At 51.2% G+C, this 18,387-nt stretch overlaps 2 protein-coding genes, 1 long non-coding RNA gene and 1 other non-coding gene across 7 annotated transcripts in view; 3 read left to right on the top strand and 1 right to left on the bottom strand.

The window, feature by feature from the left end:
• Positions 1-25: 25 nt before the first annotated feature.
• On the bottom strand, positions 26-6,342 carry LOC135228478 (uncharacterized). Its single transcript, XR_010318994.1, has 2 exons — positions 6,100-6,342; positions 26-347 (listed from the first exon to the last, which is right to left on the bottom strand). It is a non-coding gene; the product is annotated as an uncharacterized LOC135228478 (long non-coding RNA).
• Positions 3,786-10,474, top strand: QARS1 (glutaminyl-tRNA synthetase 1). Of its 3 annotated transcripts, XM_003409668.3 has the most exons (24): positions 3,787-3,922; positions 4,063-4,210; positions 4,555-4,664; positions 4,817-4,892; positions 5,125-5,189; positions 5,737-5,790; positions 5,931-5,991; positions 6,337-6,408; positions 6,530-6,615; positions 6,785-6,871; positions 7,299-7,398; positions 7,512-7,590; positions 7,672-7,780; positions 7,878-8,008; positions 8,098-8,190; positions 8,281-8,418; positions 8,505-8,592; positions 8,680-8,823; positions 8,932-9,036; positions 9,213-9,305; positions 9,440-9,567; positions 9,660-9,726; positions 9,805-9,930; positions 10,324-10,474. In XM_003409668.3, exons 1-24 carry the CDS (start codon positions 3,806-3,808, stop codon positions 10,372-10,374), a joined length of 2,328 nt encoding a protein of 775 aa, XP_003409716.1. In that variant the 5' UTR covers positions 3,787-3,805; the 3' UTR covers positions 10,375-10,474. The 3 variants fall into 3 exon arrangements, with proteins under 3 accessions (XP_023403504.1, XP_064130624.1, XP_003409716.1); XM_023547736.2 differs by lacking the exon at positions 9,805-9,930 and having other exon boundaries at positions 3,786-3,922; XM_064274554.1 differs by lacking the exon at positions 8,932-9,036 and having other exon boundaries at positions 3,786-3,922.
• A 1,235-nt stretch (positions 10,475-11,709) lies between these two features.
• Positions 11,710-18,387, top strand: part of QRICH1 (glutamine rich 1) — a 46,517-nt gene continuing 39,839 nt past the window's right edge. The window contains exon 1 of one of the 2 annotated variants that reach the window (XM_003409669.4): positions 11,710-11,820. The gene's annotated coding sequence lies outside the window, so the exon portion shown is untranslated. Of the gene's footprint in view, positions 11,821-12,257; positions 12,452-18,387 lie in introns of those variants that run through there. The other variant, XM_010589819.3, reaches the window with a different exon arrangement.
• LOC111750629 (U6 spliceosomal RNA) lies at positions 18,267-18,373 on the top strand. Its single transcript, XR_002785733.1, has one exon. It is a non-coding gene; the product is annotated as a U6 spliceosomal RNA (small nuclear RNA).

The raw sequence follows: 18,387 nt of genomic DNA on the forward strand, positions 1-18,387 counted from the left end.
TTCTTTCTGATTTGCATTATAAACATTAATTTTATTCTAAAAATTGTAATTTTTTTTTTTTTGCATTTTGGAAGTGATTGCTGCTGTTTAAATATATTTTAAAAATAAATAAGAAGAAGCAGACTTAGCGACTGTGATGCACAGGTGCTGCGGCCACCTCCCCTCCCTGTCAGGGTGTGTGTCTGCCCTTGAAAGTGCTCTGGTTTAAGGAGAGTTGGTGAGAATGGAGGAATGAGGGTCATGAAGCCATCAGATCTTTGTGGCCTACCTGCTGCTCTTTGGTCCCCACTGGCGCTGGATCCCACATGTAGATGGCTCTGGTTGCCATTACTGTCAAGACATCATGCCTAAAGGAAGGAGGAGTAATGAGTAACTGATGAGGCTCTAGATAAGGTTAAAGGTGCAGGCACTGGAGCAGCCTGGGACTGAGAGCCAGATAGCAGGTCAAGGAGAATTTTCTCGGTAACAGTAGAAGATATTGCCCTCGGAACCCCAGCCCATGACAGAGCTGGAGCCTGCAATCTGCAAGGGTGATGAAGTGCCATCCTGTCTCCAGTTTGTGAGTTTTGAGTTTGTATTCCAGGGAGAGCTGACTCCTTAATCTTGAGGCTCAGCCTGGAGGAGCATAGCTAGGACTTGGGCTGCAATCTCGAGGGGATGCTCCTGTTTTCTTGCTCTCAGATGTCCCTTTGCTGTAGTTTGAGCACCAACTGGATCCCTCAGGGGAGGACAGAGCAGGAAGAAAACATCGTGTAGTGCGGTAGGCGACCCTCCTCGGATAGGAGGACAGAAAGAGGACTACTGCTGATCTTGGCTGACTTCCTGTGGGAGGGAGGGTATGGGGCCCTGCAAAGCCCCTCTCCCTTTAAGAGTCCCTGAGACCTCAGTTTCTGGCAGTGGCTCCAAACTGTTTACCCACAATTGATCCGCAGTCTTCTCCCAGCCTCAGAGCCTCTCCAGCCTTGTATACACAGATTGCAAGGGCAAATGTTATGAGAAGCCCCCGGCCTTGCCTCTTCGTGGATAAGCTACCCCTTCCCTTTTCATTGCTTGGGTGCAGGAGTGTATGTCTCCAGCTGGAGGGAGATGTTCAGACAAGCCAGAGAAGGGAGTAAGACAGAGGCAGAGGTGGGGCAGGGTCCCAACAGCCCTGTAGGCCCATCTCTACCCTCAAAGCCATGGGGGCAGAGTCTCACATGATGCTCGGTATGGAGGACCCACCAGTACCCCTCAGCCTCAGCCAGACTTGGGCCATGGCAGTGAGCAGAGGGATCTCCTGGAGATAGTTAGCCCCGTGATCAACCTCAGCTTTTTCCCGTGGGGACAATGACAAGGGCTATGTGGGGTTGCTGGCCATGGCAAGGGGCCTAGAGAGCTGGGTGTGGAAGCCTGCAGGAAAGGTGGCATTGGCGGGCTGGGTGTTGGTGGTATGATACTGCTGGAGGGCCTACTAGGCATGGGCAGCAACAGGGTTGTACTGTGCCTTTACGTGTGTGGCCCCACCTATGTGGGCTCCTGGCCACCAGCAGCCTGCATGTGCTGGATGCCGAGATCAAGGGGCTCCGTCCACCCCTGACTGCAGCCCTGCTGCTGCTGAGTCCTCCACATTGTACCCTGCTGTGGAATCTGCACGAGGCTGCTCTGGCTACCAGCACTGTGTCCTCTCTTGCCTTTGTGCTCACTATTGGTTGGTACCATTGTGCCACATGGGCCAGGCTGTTGGATGCTGCCTTTCCCCATGCTGCATCTGGGTCTTGCTGGCTGCTGCCTGGCTTCTGTCTCTGGTTACCTTTCTCTTGACTTCCCCGGAAGCAGTGTCATGGGTTCATGCAGGCAGGCTGGCTTTCAGACTGGGCCCATACAACCTCATTGTTCTGTTCTGTCCTGTCCATGGATTGGTCAGAGGCTTCACAGGACTGGCCACCCACTGGTCCCTACCATTCCCATTTTTGACATTGTGTGTGGTGCTGGTGGGGCTACTTTCACATCCTGTGACTTGGAGCCACAGGGCAGGAACCATGAGGACCCTGGGAAAGGGGGTGAAGGCCACTAAGGAGGCCACTACCAGACCTACAGGACTCATTGATGGTAGTGATGGTGCTGCAACAGACTGTTTAGTGGCATCATGTGCAGAGAAAACAATGGCAGTGGTTGTACTCTGTGATTCTGCACCTCATGAGCACCTTTGTGGTGAGCTGGGCACCTGCTGCTCTTCTGCTGCAAACTTAACACAGGACTGGTGTGGCTGTGATTCTGCTTCCTGGTGCGTTATGGCACCACTGCACTGCACCCCTGGTCTATGCCTGCACCTGGCCTCCCATGGGCAGTGCACTAGGGCTGGGCTGGGCATCAGTCTGGGGTCATGGGGAGGTGGGAAATCCTGACATGGGGATGGATCGGAACATTGATGAAGTGTCTAACCCTGGGTAGAACCTGGCGTGTGGCCATCACATAGAACCCACAGGTAGGCTCAGACATAGAGCTTAGTCATTAGTCACAAAGCAAGACACAGAATGTATACACAGACAGCAGTCAGGATCCTGCCCAGTCCTTTAAGGTCCAGGAGTCTGAGCAACACCACGGCCTCCAAGAGCCTGAGCTCCAATCCCAGATTTGGGGAACCCTCACCATATCACCACCAGCAGCACCAGTTCCCTCCCTACCAAAAAAAAAAAGTCTGTACTAATTTAGCCTGAAGACTTCCAGCAGGTCCTGGGAGTCCAGTAACAGACTACAGGAAACTCTCAAGGACAATAGCCATAATCTTGATGATTCTGTTTTCTCTGGCCTACCCTGTTGCTAACCGAAATGGTGGTGGTTTGAACCCACCCAGCCACTCTGCAGGGGAGAAAAGACCTGGCAATCTGCTCCCATAAAGATTACAGTCTAACCAAAAAAAAAACCAAACCCACTGCCCTCGAGTCGATTCCGACTCATAGTGACCCCATAGATTACAGCCTAGGAAACTTTTATGGGGCAGTTTTTTTTTTACTATCACATAAGGTCGCTATGAGCCGGAATCAATTTCACCGCACACAACAACCCTGTCCCAACCTCAATAAAATATTGTCTCAAGGGCTTGCAGATGAATTTCAAGGTCTAATTTGCTTGTGATTTGCGTAACATTTGCAAGCTTCCGCAAAGGGGGGAAGTGTGCAAGGGGATTTTAAACGAAATCATCATCATAGAACCTTTGCGAGGCAGTGCCGGCTCAAACCCCTCCGGCCAGGTACAGGGGCGGGCCCTTGACAGGGCCAGACTTATGGGCCGCCTCAATCGATCGGCCTTTCGGCACCTTCTCTGCGCTGGCGTTTTGACCAAGGATTTCCCGGGCTTCATTTTGCTCTAGTTTCCATGACAACCCCAAAGCTGTGACGTCAAAAACGCGATAGGGACCAACTGTCACTTTTGCTACCCGCGCACAGTATTGGGATGGAGTTCCCAGGGCTGTAGGAGAAAAGTCGAAGCGCAGAAAGCTACGCCCGCGTCTGCCTCCTGTTCGGTGCTGAACACCTCCCCTCAAGTCCGCGGCAAATATCCCCTTGAGTCCCATTCTGCTCCGCGGCCCCCACTACAACTTCAGGTTGCTCGGGCCGCGAAGGCGGAAGTGCAGGGGCCGGAAGGGCCCGTTTGTTCGCTTTCGGTCCCTTTAATGGCGGCGACGACCCTAGAGAGCCCCGCCCACTCTCGCCAGAAAGGACACCATTGGCTCTCCCCGGCAGCTTCGCCCTCCTATTGGTTACTGGTCCAATGCAAACGGTCAGATTGGCCTCAAAGTTTTCTTTTGGTTTCCGGTGTCCCCGCGATGGCGACGCCGGACTCCCTGTCGCTGTTCACTGGCCTCGGGCTGAGCGAACATAAGGCCCGCGAGACGCTCAAGAACGCGGCTCTGAGCGCGCAGCTGCGCGAGGCGGCGACCCAGGTGCGCGCCCCTCTGCCTTGGCTGGAGCTGCCAGTTGCCCCAACGCAGCTCCAGGCCGTAACCCGATCCCGGCCTCTCTCCTGTCGCTCTTCTCTTTCTTACTGGACATGGGGCTTTTCTTCTGACCCCTCTGAACACAGGCGCAGCAGACTCTGGGCTCCACCATCGACAAAGCTACCGGGACCCTGCTATATGGCTTGGCCTCCCGACTCAAGGATCCCCGGCGGCTCCCGTTTCTCGTGGGCTACATCGCCAGTAAGAAGATCCACACCGAACCCCAGCTGACTGGTGAGACCCCTGCCTGTCCTGCCAGTTCCACTTCGAAACCCTCTCCTCAGCCAGGACGCCCTATCTGCCCTTTCTACCAAGTCCCCCGTGGCATTCTAGACCCTAGTTCTGCACTCCCCTTCTACAGCAGGGCCTCGGCATTGATGAGGCAGGGGGCGGCCTCTGGTGAGACTGGAAGGGAAACTGTCCAGGTTTGAGTGGGGAGTCTCAAGGCTTTTCTAAAGCCAGTCAAGGGCTTAATCTCCCAGGAGACCAAGCTGTGGTTGAGGTCTGGTGGGATTGGGGCCCTGTCTGCCTATTCTTGGAGCTGAGAGCCCACAAACTCATTGGCCCTCCTTTCTCAGCTGCCCTTGAGTATGTGCGGAGTCACCCCCTGGACCCCGTTGACACCGTGGACTTTGAGCGGGAATGTGGCGTGGATGTCATAGTGACCCCAGAGCAGATTGAGGAGGCTGTGAGTCTTTCCCCAGCAGCTGTACCCCCAGGACTGGCCCTGGGAATGAGTGGCTCAGCTGCTCCACCCAGGAGGATCCAGAGTGAGGGTGTGGGCTCCTAGAGTGTCCCTCAAGGGGGCTTTTCTGAACCATATGGTTTGGCCTTCTGCAGGTAGAGGCCGCCATAAGTCGGCACCAGTCCCAGCTCCTGGTGGAACGTTACCATTTCAACATGGGGCTGCTGATGGGTGAGCAGAGCCTGGGGTTGGGGCTGTTGGCTGTTTAGCTCAGGTCATGCCGTCTATTCTGGGCAGGAGTGAGAGAAGGTGGGGTAAGGGGCAAGAGCACCCTGAAAGTGATCCAGCTAGGCCGGGCTCTGGTTCCTTTGGTCAGTTAGGACCTTTCCTTGGTTTTGGCGGGGGGCGGGGGGGGAGGTACCCTCCTTTGGCTTCGTGTAGCTCCTTGTGCCTGTGCTTGTAGGAGAGGCGCGGGCTGTACTCAAGTGGGCTGATGGCAAGATGATCAAGCATGAGGTGGACATGCAGGTGGGCACCTCCCTGAGATGAAGCTGGCAAAGACCTTGGGATGGATGGGGCCTAGAGTCCACTGAGGGATAAAAGAGGAGAGGAGACCCTGTCAATATTCTGGCAGCGGAGAGTAGAGCCTGGTGTGAGGGGGCAGCACCTGGAAGGGCAGTGAGACTTGGTCCTCTGTGCTGTGCTGTGCCTAACTTGGGGTGAGGCACTTACTCTGAACCTCAGACTGCTCATTCCATAAAGAGGGATGATGTGGTCTTCCTGGCATAGGATCACAAGAGGGTGATGGCTGAGATACATTACTGGTGTTGCTGCTAGCCACACTGTAAATTGCAGTTCTTATTATCTGGGTCCAGTATAGACTCTTAGGAGGGAGAAAGATTTGAGGTCAGCTGAACCACATTATAAGCAGAGGTGGAACGGGCTAAACAAGCTCGCACAGCGGAGGGTGGGGAGAAGTGGGGGAGAGGCTTATGCACAGGCAAGGAAATCCCTGGGTGTGTGGGCAGGATCGGTCAGGAGCTCCTTGAAAGAGGATACTCTGGTCTCTACTCAGGTCCTCCACCTTTTGGGTCCCAAGATGGAGTCTGATCTGGACAAGAAATCCAAGGTGGGACTGGGTGTGGCCCTGGGTCCTCGGGTGTGGTGGAGTAGAGTAAGAGTTCAGACTGGGGAAGGAAGTGTATGACCCCAATGATCACAAGACCCTGCCCAGGATAGACCTTGAATCAGCTTCCGGGCTTCCTTTAGGTAGTGAAGGCTCGGCCAGAAGAAACAGACCAGAGGAAAGCAAAGGATGTGGTGGAGAACGGTAAGAGGCTATAGACTCCTATCACATTTAGCAAACTGACTGTTGAGCCATGCCCCTATTGGGTCCTCAGCCCAGCCTCCTCAGGCCCTTGGCTTGTTCAATACCTACCTGCCTTCTGCTTCAAGGCTGGGATTCCTAGTGTTTCATTTGTTCCCTTTGCCTCAAGGCTGGCCTGACGAGGCCACAGGAGTCTGGCTCTGTGTCTCTTGTCTCTAAAGATGGAGAAAGAGGGGCGTGCTCAGTTCTGTTCTGGTTGCAGAATATGGGTGGTACTGAAAGGCACCTCCCTTAAAGGGATATGGTATCTGTATCCAGAGGACAAGTTTTTCTTGGTTTCGTTTGCAGGTGTGGCTGCAGGCCAGGCTCTGTCCCTGATGGAGCAGCTCCGGGGAGAGGCGCTCAAGTTCCACAAGCCTGGTGAGTAGGTGGGTCACTACGCTGGGCAGGACTGGGCTCTGGTAGCAACTCCTGCAGCCAGGACCCTGGGAATGGGGATCTCGTGCTGCAGCCTGATTGCCCCTTGTTCTGGTCCTGACAGGTGAAAATTACAAGACTGCAGGCTATGTGACCACCCCACACACCATGAATCTGCTGAAGAAGCACTTGGAGATCACTGGGGGACAGGTGTGTGAGAGTGGCCAGGCGAGCTAGTGCCGTCAGCACTGGGGACCTTGGCCAACTTCATAGTGCCCCATCTCACCTACCACCATGACCTCCCTGGAAAGGGGCATCTGCTCCTTTAGGGTAGTCTGAGCTGTGGCTTCATTCCTCCAATCCCATCTCTGCACCTTAGGTGCGTACCCGGTTCCCACCAGAGCCCAACGGAATCTTACACATTGGACATGCCAAGGCCATCAATTTCAACTTTGGTTATGCCAAGGTGAGTGTGCATCTAGGGACCTAGCATGCAAGATGACTACATGCTGCCCCCATGACCGGATACCACAGAGGTGTCCCTATCTTCCTTGCTGTTCCTGATGACGTGGCCAGAATGGGCAGATGCCATGGAGGTTCCTGGGAGCAAATGCCTGGGAATCCATTGTGTTCATTGGGAAAAAGCTCTGAGATGAGGCAGTGAGTTGGCCTTTGGGTGAATCTCCAGTGCAGCCCTTTGACTTCAAAGAGGTTATGTTCTCTGTCCTAAGTTTGTGTAAGAGATGCCTTGTCTAGGGCATTTAGATGCTGGAAGATGAGAGAAGCTCTTGAAGGCATTTTCATTTCTGACCCAGGAAAGCTCTGAGAAGTTCCCTGGGAGAGCTAGACTGGGGGCCAATGATATAAGCTCACAAATACTGTGATTCCTCTAGGCCAACAATGGGATTTGTTTTCTGCGCTATGATGACACCAACCCTGAGAAGGAGGAAGCAAAGTTTTTCACTGCCATCTATGACATGGTGGCCTGGCTGGGTATGGACTGGCAGGGCTTGGACAGGGCTGGGGGTAGTGGGCCTATCCTTGGGCCATGGCCAGCCATCGGGTGTCCCTGGTGGCTGCTCATACTGCATCTCATTCTGTCATAGGTTACACACCTTACAAGGTGACATATGCCTCTGACTACTTTGACCAGCTATATACCTGGGCTGTGGAGCTCATCCGCAGGTAAGATCAGGCCTTGGTGTGGAGCCAGAGCAGGCTGACCAAGTCACAGCCAGGCTGGAAGCTCATACCTCTTCCCCACAGGGGCCAGGCTTATGTGTGCCACCAGCGAGGGGAGGAACTCAAAGGCCACAACCCGCCACCCTCACCCTGGAGGGACCGACCTGTGGAGGAGTCGCTTCTGCTGTTTGAGGTAGGGCCTTGGAGAAGTGGCAGGTCTGGGTGGACCAGGATGCTGAATATGGGGTGCTCCTGTGCTTAAAGGCAGCCTGAGCCCTCGCTACCCACAGGCAATGTGCAAGGGGAAGTTTGCGGAGGGTGAGGCCACACTGCGGATGAAGCTGGAAATGGAAGATGGCAAAATGGACCCTGTGGCCTATCGAATCAAGTACACACCGCACCACCGTACAGGGGACACCTGGTGGGTGTGGGCAGGGGGTGGGTGGCTGGGTTGTGGGAAGATGGGACATGTGAGGTTTCATGGTTTGGCCCAATGCCTGTGCCCCACAGGTGCATCTACCCCACATATGACTACACACACTGCCTCTGTGACTCCATTGAGCACATCACCCACTCACTCTGCACCAAGGAATTCCAGGCCCGGTGAGGGAGGTGGGCCTATGGGGGTGGGGAGACCTGGTGGGATTCTAGCAGCCTTAAGTGTCTTGGGCTGACCCTACCCTTCCACCCCAGACGCTCTTCCTACTTCTGGCTGTGCAACGCGTTGGATGTCTATTGCCCTGTGCAGTGGGAATACGGCCGCCTAAATCTACACTATGCCGTTGTCTCTAAGAGGAAGATTCTTCAGCTTGTGGCAGCTGGCGCTGTGCGGTAAGTGTGGCTATTTGACTCATCAAAGGCTGTTGGTAATGGCGGCACGTGCTGTGTCGAAGGCCTACTCACCTTCTCACCCTCAGGGACTGGGATGACCCACGGCTCTTCACGCTGACAGCCCTGCGGCGGCGAGGCTTCCCACCTGAGGCCATCAACAACTTCTGTGCCCGGGTACGACCCAGTGGGCTGGGATGGCAGGTGGGGGTTGAGTGTGGGGTCCTATGGTTGTGGCTGAGTGATGCATACCTTTCCTGCCAGGTGGGGGTAACGGTGGCACAGACTACAATGGAGCCACATCTACTAGAAGCCTGCGTGCGTGATGTGCTGAACGACACAGCCCCACGGGCCATGGCTGTGCTGGAGCCACTACGGGTCATCATCACCAACTTTCCTGCTGCCAGGGTGGGTTCGCCACAGCATGTGTGTGTGTATGTGGCAGGGGGTGCACCAGGGACTGGGCTTGGGGTTCCCAGTGCCTGGTGTGACTCAGGCACTTGTCTTTTGCCATAGTCCTTGGACATACAGGTGCCTAACTTCCCAGCTGATGAGAGCAAGGGCTTCCATCAGGTTCCCTTTGCACCTGTCATCTTCATTGAGCGAACTGACTTCAAGGAGGTGAATGTTCAGTGCTGAGCCCATCCTGGACTGCTTTCATCTCTTTATCCCCTCTGTCAGTCCATCTACCTCCTGCTCAGATGAACCAACCCATCAGACGTGGGGGCGGGGGAGGAGCCTCTCATACCTGTTCTATTCTTGCAGCCTCTTGTGTCTACCCTACTTCCTACCTCTAGGAGCCAGAGCCAGGCTATAAGCGCCTGGCATGGGGCCAGCCTGTGGGCCTGAGGCACACAGGCTACGTCATTGAGCTGCAGCACATTGTCAAGGTGAGAGCCAGATGCAGCCTTCTTACTGGAGTGCCTGCTAAGGCTAGGATCTGGGCACAGCCTGAAGTCCTGATGGTGGTCCTCAGGTCTAACTGCAGCTGTCTTCCCCTTCCTCCCTGTTTCCCTCCTTTCAGGACCCCAGTGGCTGTGTGGCGAGTCTGGAGGTGACCTGCAGTCGGGCAGATGCTGGAGAGAAACCTAAGGCCTTCATTCACTGGGTGTCCCAGCCACTGACGTGCGAGATTCGCCTCTATGATCGACTGTGAGTGAACATAGCTGGGTGCAGACAGGTGTGAGATGGGCGCTGCCTGCTGTGGCTGTCCAGCTGGGGTCTGACCTTCATTCTGGCTGCAGATTCCAGCACAAGAACCCTGAGGATCCTGCTGAGGTGCCTGGTGGATTCTTAAGTGACCTGAATCCGGTAGGCTCATGGGGTGTGTGTGGGTTGAGGGTGGTGGGCCTTCCTGGCTAGATGACCATATGAGTTCCATGCCCACAGGTATCGCTACAAGTGGTGGAGGCAGCATTAGTGGACTGTTCTGTGGCCCTGGCAATGCCCTTTGACAAATTCCAATTTGAGCGACTTGGGTACTTCTCTGTGGATCCAGACAGCCACCAAGGACAGGTGCTTGGCTTCACCTGCCTTCCCCTTTACACAGCAGTGACAGTGGTGGCTGCACTATGCCAAGTACTTTAACCACATGCCATCAGTTAATCCTCACCACCTGAGTGGGTTTCATTCTACTGATGAGAAACAGGCTCAAAATTGTGGATAGATTCTGCTTTTCTTATTCCTGGGGGAGAGGGGTGGGCCCAGGGGTGGTTATGATCCTTACAAAACTGAGCCCCAGGGCTGTTCAATCCCTTACCCAAAGTCACAAAGCCACTGACAGCCCAGTTCTTCTGAACCTTGGACCCTCAGCTTGTCTGGGATGGTGTATAGGGTGTCTGGTAAGACCCACCTGGACCTCTGGTCTGATTCTGAGTTGTTGGTCATTTTTCCCCCTCTGTCCTCCAGCTTGTCTTCAACCGGACCGTCACACTGAAGGAAGACCCAGGGAAGGTGTAAGCTGGAGGCCCTAGTGGACCTAGACTTACCTTATCCTCCTGGGGACTGTGAGCGCCCTCGTCAGCCCAGAGTCCATGTTAATAAAGAGCAGCTAAATGGCCCTGGAGTCTGTGTTATCTGTCTGCTCTGCCAACATCTGAGGGCCCTGGCGACATGCTGGGTGTGTGAACTGTGCATACCTATTGTCTCTCAGAATGAGCTTCCCCAGAATGGAGCGGCACTGACAGCTTTGGCACACTTCTTGGTGCTCAAGGGCAGGGCCCTGGGCCTGATTCAGTATCCATGGCACCTGGCCCAAGGGAATGGAGGGCCCTGTGGTGTTGCTCTGTGTTTAAGAGCCTTGTGCCAGAAGGATCCAGGTTTGTGTCTACCTGTGCACACAGGCTGATGAAGAGAAGCCTGGCACCCAGCTAGTCATTCAGCAAATAATAACTCGGTGCGTGCTATGTATGGGGCACAGGGAGATGAAGCAGAAATGCTGCAGTGTCTTTCCAAGTTCACTGTTTAGTGGAGGGAGACAGAGGAGTGGCCAGGCCTGTGTGAGGCTAGAGGAGGTTCCTGACCCAGTGTGGGCCTCAAAAGAGGTTTCTGCCAGGAAAGGACTTCTGAGGGGAATCCAGAAGGATTTGGGGGAGTTTGCACAAGTTCAAAAGGACCAGAGATAATAAAGGTTTAAGGCTGCCAGGTTGTTCTCTGGGGCATGGTGGGCTGCTAGTGAGGCGGCCTGTGCCTGCAGCTTTAACACCCTCCACATTTTCCCTGTATACAAACAGGCGGCCACCCGAGGTCCACTTTAAGGTGGACTGGAAGGCGGCAGGCTGAACTTGCACTGTAGCTCATGACAGGGGCCCCAGACACTGGTACCTATCTGAGGCGAGTGATGCGGGGACTCACCAGGTGGGCCGTGACGGGGGTGCCGGGTCCATGTGAGGGGTTTTGAAGGGCCACCTTAAGGGGCCGAGCCGGCCCCGCCCCGCGTGGAACTGGGCGGACGGAGGAGGCAGCGGTCCGCTACTGAGGGTGGGTCCAGCGAGAGAGCCTTGGGCTAGGGCCTGTCCCTGAGACTCCCCAGGCACCCCGGCTAGGGCAGGCCGCGACGCTGGCTCCGCCCTGAATGGAGGGGCGTCCGTGGGCGGAGTTGTTCGTCCCACCCTCTGGGCCCAACGCGCTGCTCCCGTAGCCTGAAGCTCGGCCTCCCTCCTGGGCTGAAGCGTTCCCTTTAAGTCTGGCTGGGAGGCACCCTTCAGATCTCGCGGGATCGGCTGCTCAGATTCTCGCGAGAGGGGTATTCGGCACCTATTGGCTGTGGGGGTTGAATGTAAGATGGCGCCCAGGGAGCTGTGAGGGGAAAATCCTGTCTGTCTTGGAGCGGCGACGGCCGAACAGGAGCCCCGGGCGGTGCGGCGGGGCCGGCGGGCAGAGCAGCGGCGGCGGCTACGTCGCCGGGTGAGAGTTTCGGCGGAGGCAGGGATGCGGCGAGGCCGCGGGCCTGGGATAGCAGGCCCACCCCACACAACGGCGGGCGGGGGCGGGCGGATCGCTGCCGCTGGGCCCAGGAGACTTCGGGGCGGCTCCGGAGCTCAGAACGTTCCTGGACCCGCGCGGCCCTGCCCCGTTGGTGGGGGAAGGGTGGTCCGAGGATTGGAGTGGGCGCGGCGCGCGTGCGCGCGCGCGCGCGCGGCGCTAGACCTGTTTGTACGCGCGGGGGCGCGCGCGCTGTGCGGCCTTCCCGGTGCGCGTGGCCGCCGACGTGCGCGTTCCTGGTCCGGATATTGGTTCCGAGAGCTGCGGCCTGTGGGCAATTGCCGCTTTCTGGGGCGCGCGCCCGCCCGCGACCCCCGACTTTAGGGCGCGCGCCCTGCTGTTGGGTGGCGGCCCTGCGGCGCCTCTGAAGGGCGGCGGGCGGGCATCTCGCATCGCCAGGGAGGTTTTGGGTTGGGTCCTCTCTGTTTCGGATCCTGGTGACGTCCCCGGGCCGCTGTGACTTGGGCCTGGGGAGAACGCGACCAGCGCTGTTTTGACTTGCGGACCCCCGGTTGTGCAGGTGGAGTGAGGTTGCCCGTTCTCGAAGAATGCGGTGAGCTCAGGCCCACGTGCGGGTGGGTGCTTGGGGAAGGTGCTGCCCTGCTTCGGAAGCTGAGCTCTGCTGGCCTTGCGAGGGCAGCGATCTCCCCCTTCCCCGGATTTCCTCACCTTTTCTGGAGCTTTGTGCTAGGGGGGAAGGGTTAATCCTAGAAAACCTTTCAGCGGTATGTGCTTTCTTGTCATTGTAAACTAATTCTATTATAAGAGCAACTCCTACCCGTCGTCTCTCCGCGCTCCGGAAGGACCCTCTTCTGTGGACGATGCGAATCACTCCAGTCTCTAAAATGCCGCTTTGGATTTTAAATGGAGCCCTTTCTTTTGCGTGGATAGGAGGGGCTTACTTTTAGTCTGTTAGATTGAGGGCCCGCGGTTGCCTCAGCGAAAAAATTACCCAGAACAAAATTGAACGATCTGAGAGTCATTGCTTTGCCTTTTCTTTTTATCTCAAAATTTGCCATCAGAAATTCGTAAAACTCGTCTGTGCGTCGCTGCAAAAGTCACCACTGATAGAGGATTTCAATCCTTTTCAGCCATTTTATCACCCCAGCACTTTTCTGGTATCAGAGAGTTCTAGGTTCATCCTAGAAAAACATGCCACTCTTTTGCTGAGACAAAACATTTGCTAGTTTGTATTTTACAGTCTTGTTTTATTATACTTAAAGAAAAGGAAGGTAAGAGGAGGTAAAATTAACAGCCAATCAATTTTGATACTGATGGGAGCAGTTTTTTCTAATATATGTTAAGAACAAAGGTAAAACAAAAAGGGGCTAAGGAGGGAGGAACTTCTATCTTCAGAATGTTACAAGTCTTAAAAACTCAGGACAAGCAGCAGAAATACGTGCAGCATGGTGAAGGGTGAGTTAAAATCATTCATATGCTGGAAGTGTGTGTGCATAGTCTTTTTCTGGTGATACTGAAACGTTACAAATTCTGTCAATCATTCTGGGTGCTGTCTGGCAGAAACTACTGAGTGCTGGAAAATTGTAGTTGTAGGGCTGCATCTTTGAATCTAGCCACAGGCTTCTGCTTGAACAGTTTTCTTTTAAAATGCAAGTCAGTGCAACTTTCAGGTTTTAGCACAGTAAGGGATCAGCTTTTGTAAGGATTGAAGTAGTTTAGAAAAGCAGTTAAGCTTACCCAGGATGCACTTACAATTTTAATACACCTTTCAGGCCTGCTTGTTCTGGAATATCTTTGTCTTTCACTGTTAAGTTTGAGATCTGCCTTTTAAATCGGTGTTTAAACCAAAACCGAACCCACAGCTGTCGAGTCGATTCCAACTCATAGTGACCCTGTAGGACAGAGTAGAACTGCCCAATAGAGTTTCCAAGGAGGGCCTGGCAGATGGGAACTGCGAACTTCTTGGTTAGCACTTAACCACTATGCCACCAGGGTTTCCACTTGGTGTTTAGGTAACGTTATCATCAGCTCACCAGCTAAGATTTACCTTTTAAATGACCTCTTTCTAGTTCTGTGATGAATAATTTGTGTCTCTCTCCATGACCCTCTGCAGTTCCACGTGGCATTTCCAGCTTATGTTGCCATGTCAAGGGAAAGATCAACTAGTGGTTAAATTTTTTGTAAAATCGAATTACCTTTTCTAAAGAGGTAACTAAGGTCAGGGTCTCTCAGAATGATTGTCCTCCTTTATGGCAGCTTCAGAATAAGGGTTGTCTTCTTTCAAGCTTACATAACCTGTTTCTATCAAGTCGATTCTGACTCATAGCGACCCTGTAGGACAGAGTAGAACTGCGCCGTAGAGTTCCCAAGGAGTGCCTGGGAGATTCGAACTGCTGACCTTTTGGTTAGCAGCTGTAGCACTTAACCACTATGCCACCAGGGTTTCCAGTCAAGCTTACATGGATTGTTTTAATTTAACCAGGTGTAGTTTGTCCCTGATGTGCCATGCTTCTTGTCTACTTTTTAAATGGCCACTTATCGTGGTCTTTTATTTCTCAGTTAACCGAAGAGTGAGGTGTTACATGACCACCTGTTCTGTTACCTTGTATTTAGTTGCCCTGTATTTTGTCCCATTGGTTCCAGATATTTTAAGTCTTCTCCAGGCTTCACTTAAATGCTTCCTTTGTTTTTTTCCTAATTCCCACACTGGATTATGATTTCTGTTTTTAAATTGAAGTGGCTGCATGAAGGAATGATAGATCAACTTCCTGCTTTGCTGAAGTGGGGGAGGGGTGGGGAGAAAAGGTTCTTTGGTCTTACTCCTTAGGCCATGGCAAGTTGTAGGTAGAGCTGGTGGACTGTGTCAGAATGCTTATTATTTTCTTAAATTTAATAAAATGTGTATCTGTATAAATTCAGATGATCTGTGTACAGTTTAATGAAAAGTTATAAAGTCAATCCTCGTATAACTACCATGTAGTCAAGAAATAGACCAATGCCAGCACCCCGAACCCTTCACGGTTCCCTTTCTGGTCATGAGTTCTCAACCCCTAGAAGAAACTAGTTGCCATCAAGTTGATTCCAACTCACGGTGACCCCATGTGTGTCATAGTAGAACTGTGCCTCATAGGCTCATAGGGCTTTCAGTGGCTGATTTTTTTGGAAGTAGATTCCTAGGCCCTTTTTCTGAGGTGCCACCGGAATCTCCAACCTTTCGGTTAGCAGCTCAGTGCGTTAACCATTTGCACCACACAGGGACTTCTCAACACTAAAGACACTATCCTGACTTCTGTGATAATCATGTTCTTTTTTTTTTTTTCTACTTTTACCACTTTTGTGTCCCTAAACAACATAGTTTAATTTTGCTTGCTTTTGAATTTTATGTAAATGGAATCATACTGTATTGTTTTTTGTCTTGTTTTAGCATTATGTTTGTGAAATTTGTTTATGTTGTATATAGCTGTAGTTCATTTATTCCCATTTCTATGTAGTATTCTGCTTTATGGAGCTCTGGTGGGGCAGTGGTTACGAACTCAGCAGCTAACCAAAAGTTCAGCAGTTTGAGTCCACCACCCACTCCTTGGAAACCCTATGGGGCAGTTCTGCTCTGACCTTTAGGATTGCTATAAGTCGAAATTGACTCAAGGACAATGAATTTTGTTTTTTTATTCTGCTTTGTAAGTATACCACAATTTATTATCCATTCCAGTACTCTTGGACATCTAGATTGCTTCCAGTTTTTTGGCTGCTGTTAACATTCATGTACGATTACCTTAGTACACATGTATGTTATACACACTTGGGGTAGAATTGCTGGGTCATGTGGAACAGGTATTTTCAACTTCACTAGGTAACACAAATGGCCATTCAAATTTATAGTCTGTTAGTCCTTGCTAGGAATGTGGATTATAAATTGAAAGCGTGTGTTGTCAAAAATAGAACCATGATGAAAATGCCCCTAAATCAGGGACCTCTCTGGCAGAGGCTTGGAGCAGATGAATGGCATAATGGGATAATTTCCATTACAAACGCTGTAGTAGGTTAGTATTTTTTAACAACAGAAATATGTCTCCTACTCTGCTTCTTGGAAATGACTCTTTAGATTAATTAGCACCGATGTGACTATAACTCCTTAAAATGGAAATTAATATTTTTTTAATGTGAATGTGTTCTTGAACCAGATTTACTTAGGGGCCCTGGTGGCGCAGTGGTTAAGCATTTGGCTAAAAAAAAGCATTTGGCTGCTAACCAAAAAGTCAGTGTTCAAATTCACCAGCCGCTCCTTGGAAACCCTATGGGGCAGTTCTACTCTGTCCTGTAGGTTCGCTATGAGTCGGAATCGACTCGATGGCAGCTGATTTGGTTTTTTTTTATTTTGGAGGAGCCATTGCTAGAGTAGATATAAGCCTTGAGACCCTAGAGCATGGCTATTGGGTAAAACAGGAACTAGCAGGGATCTTAAGGCAGCTCTGAGTGAGTGTCTTCCCTTGGCCCATCACATACTCAAGACCCTCTCTGTGTCAGAGATAAGAGAGGACCCAGTCAAGGGTGATTCTGATTGGTAGGTCCTCTCTGAGCACATAAATGGAAAAAAGAAAGAAATTAGCAAACAGAGCTCTAGAAATGTATGGACTGTTGCTCTGGAGTAACTTTTATCTAGTGGTACCATCTTGTGTCCTTGTGATAAAATAATAAAAATAATGGTAACTTTCATGTATTGAGGTCCGCTCAGTGTCAGACACTGCAAAGCTCCAGTAGAAGGAAGTACAGGGGAGATTCCAGGGATCATTGTGGACATATACCAGTGACAATCTCCTGGGTCTGTGGTGGGGGGCTGGTTTATTGTTTTGCAAAGGAGCTTTGCTAAAGCGTTTAGAAGCACTTGCTTCCAGTGAGCGAAAGAGTGTTTTCTCCTTTGTCCGTTATTGACCTCATCTGAATCCCAGCAATTGAGAGTAATTAACTATCCCTCTAACTTAATGTTTTTCAGAAGTATTTTACTTTGACTTGAGCTAATTGATAATCTTTTGTTTCTTTTGGGGTTATAGAGTGTAGTTTCATCAAGTTTCCCCATTTCTGTTTATTATCAAGATTCAATCTGGTGGATCCTGTTAGCAGCATCTTGAAGAAGTTAACAGGCTTCATTATTATGCAAGTTTGGTGCTTAATGGCATGGAATCAATTCCAACTCATAGCGAAGCTATAGGACAGAGTAGAACTGCCCCAGTAGGGTTTCCAAAGCTGTAATCTCTAGGTACAGTAACTCTGTGTATTCCTTTAATCTTCTTTTGCTAATTCTTTCAATGCACAATATTTTGCCCATAGAATTCTTATCAATGTTGCAACACAAGGCTTGAGTTTTTCTTCAGTCCTTTCAACTTGAGACATGCTGAGTGTGTTCTTCCTTTTTGGTTTTCTAACTCCAGGTCTTTGCACATTTCATTATAACACCTTACTTTGTCTTCTCAAGCCACCCTTTGAAATCTTCTGTTCAGCTCTTTCACTTCATCATTTCTCCATTGGCTTTAGCTATTCTCAATTCAGGAGCAACTGTCAGTCTCTTCGGACATCCATTTTGGTCTTTTCTTTCTTTCCTGTCTTTTTAATGACCTTTTGCTTTCTTCACGTATGGTGTCCTTGATGTCATCCCTCAACTTGTCTGGTCTTTGGTCATTATTATTCAATGCCTCAAATCTATTCTCGCTTCTTAGAAGCCAGGATGGTGAGATTTCGTCTTTGGACATGTAATCAGGAGGGACCAGTCCCTGAAGAAGGACTTCGTGTTTGGTAGACAGCCAGCGGAAAAGAAGAAGACCCTCAACATGATGAATTGACAAAGTGGCTGCAACAGTGAGCTCAAACATAGCAACAATTGTGAGGATGGTGCAGGACCGTGCAGTGTTTTGTTTTCTTGTAAAATAGGGTCGGAACTGATTCGTTGGCACCTAACAACAATGATCTTTATGCAAACAGATCGCCACATCCTTCTCCTGGAGGAGCAGCTAGTAGATGTGAACCGCTTACCTTTTGGTTAGCAGCCCAGTGCTTACCCACTGCGCCACCAGCACTGCTTATATTTTAGATACCAGTCCTTTATCAGATATGTGTTTTGCAAACATTATCTCCCAGCCTGGTTTATCTTTTCGTTCTTTTACAGTTGTTTAGCATTTTGATGCATTTCTTGCCAGTCTTTTAATTTTTTCATGCATATATAATTAAACAAAATTGGAATGTATAAATACAGTTGTATTGGCTGCCTTTTTACACATAATGTGCTTTTTATGTCATTAAACATTAAAAATAACTCTGCATGTGGGGAAGGACAAAGAATCTTTCAGATATTAACATTCTTTTAAAGCTGTTGTATTACAGAAAGATCAGTGGAATCACATAAAAACTTAGAGGCAGTGCTTGCTTCGGCAGCACATATAGTAATATTGGGACGATACACAGAAGATTAGCGTGGCCCCTGCGCAAGCATGACAGGCAAATTGGTGAAGCATTCCATATTTTTAGAGCAGGTCAGAA

Source organism: Loxodonta africana, chromosome 22, assembly GCF_030014295.1.
Source record: "Loxodonta africana isolate mLoxAfr1 chromosome 22, mLoxAfr1.hap2, whole genome shotgun sequence".
Taxonomy (NCBI): domain Eukaryota; kingdom Metazoa; phylum Chordata; class Mammalia; order Proboscidea; family Elephantidae; genus Loxodonta; species Loxodonta africana.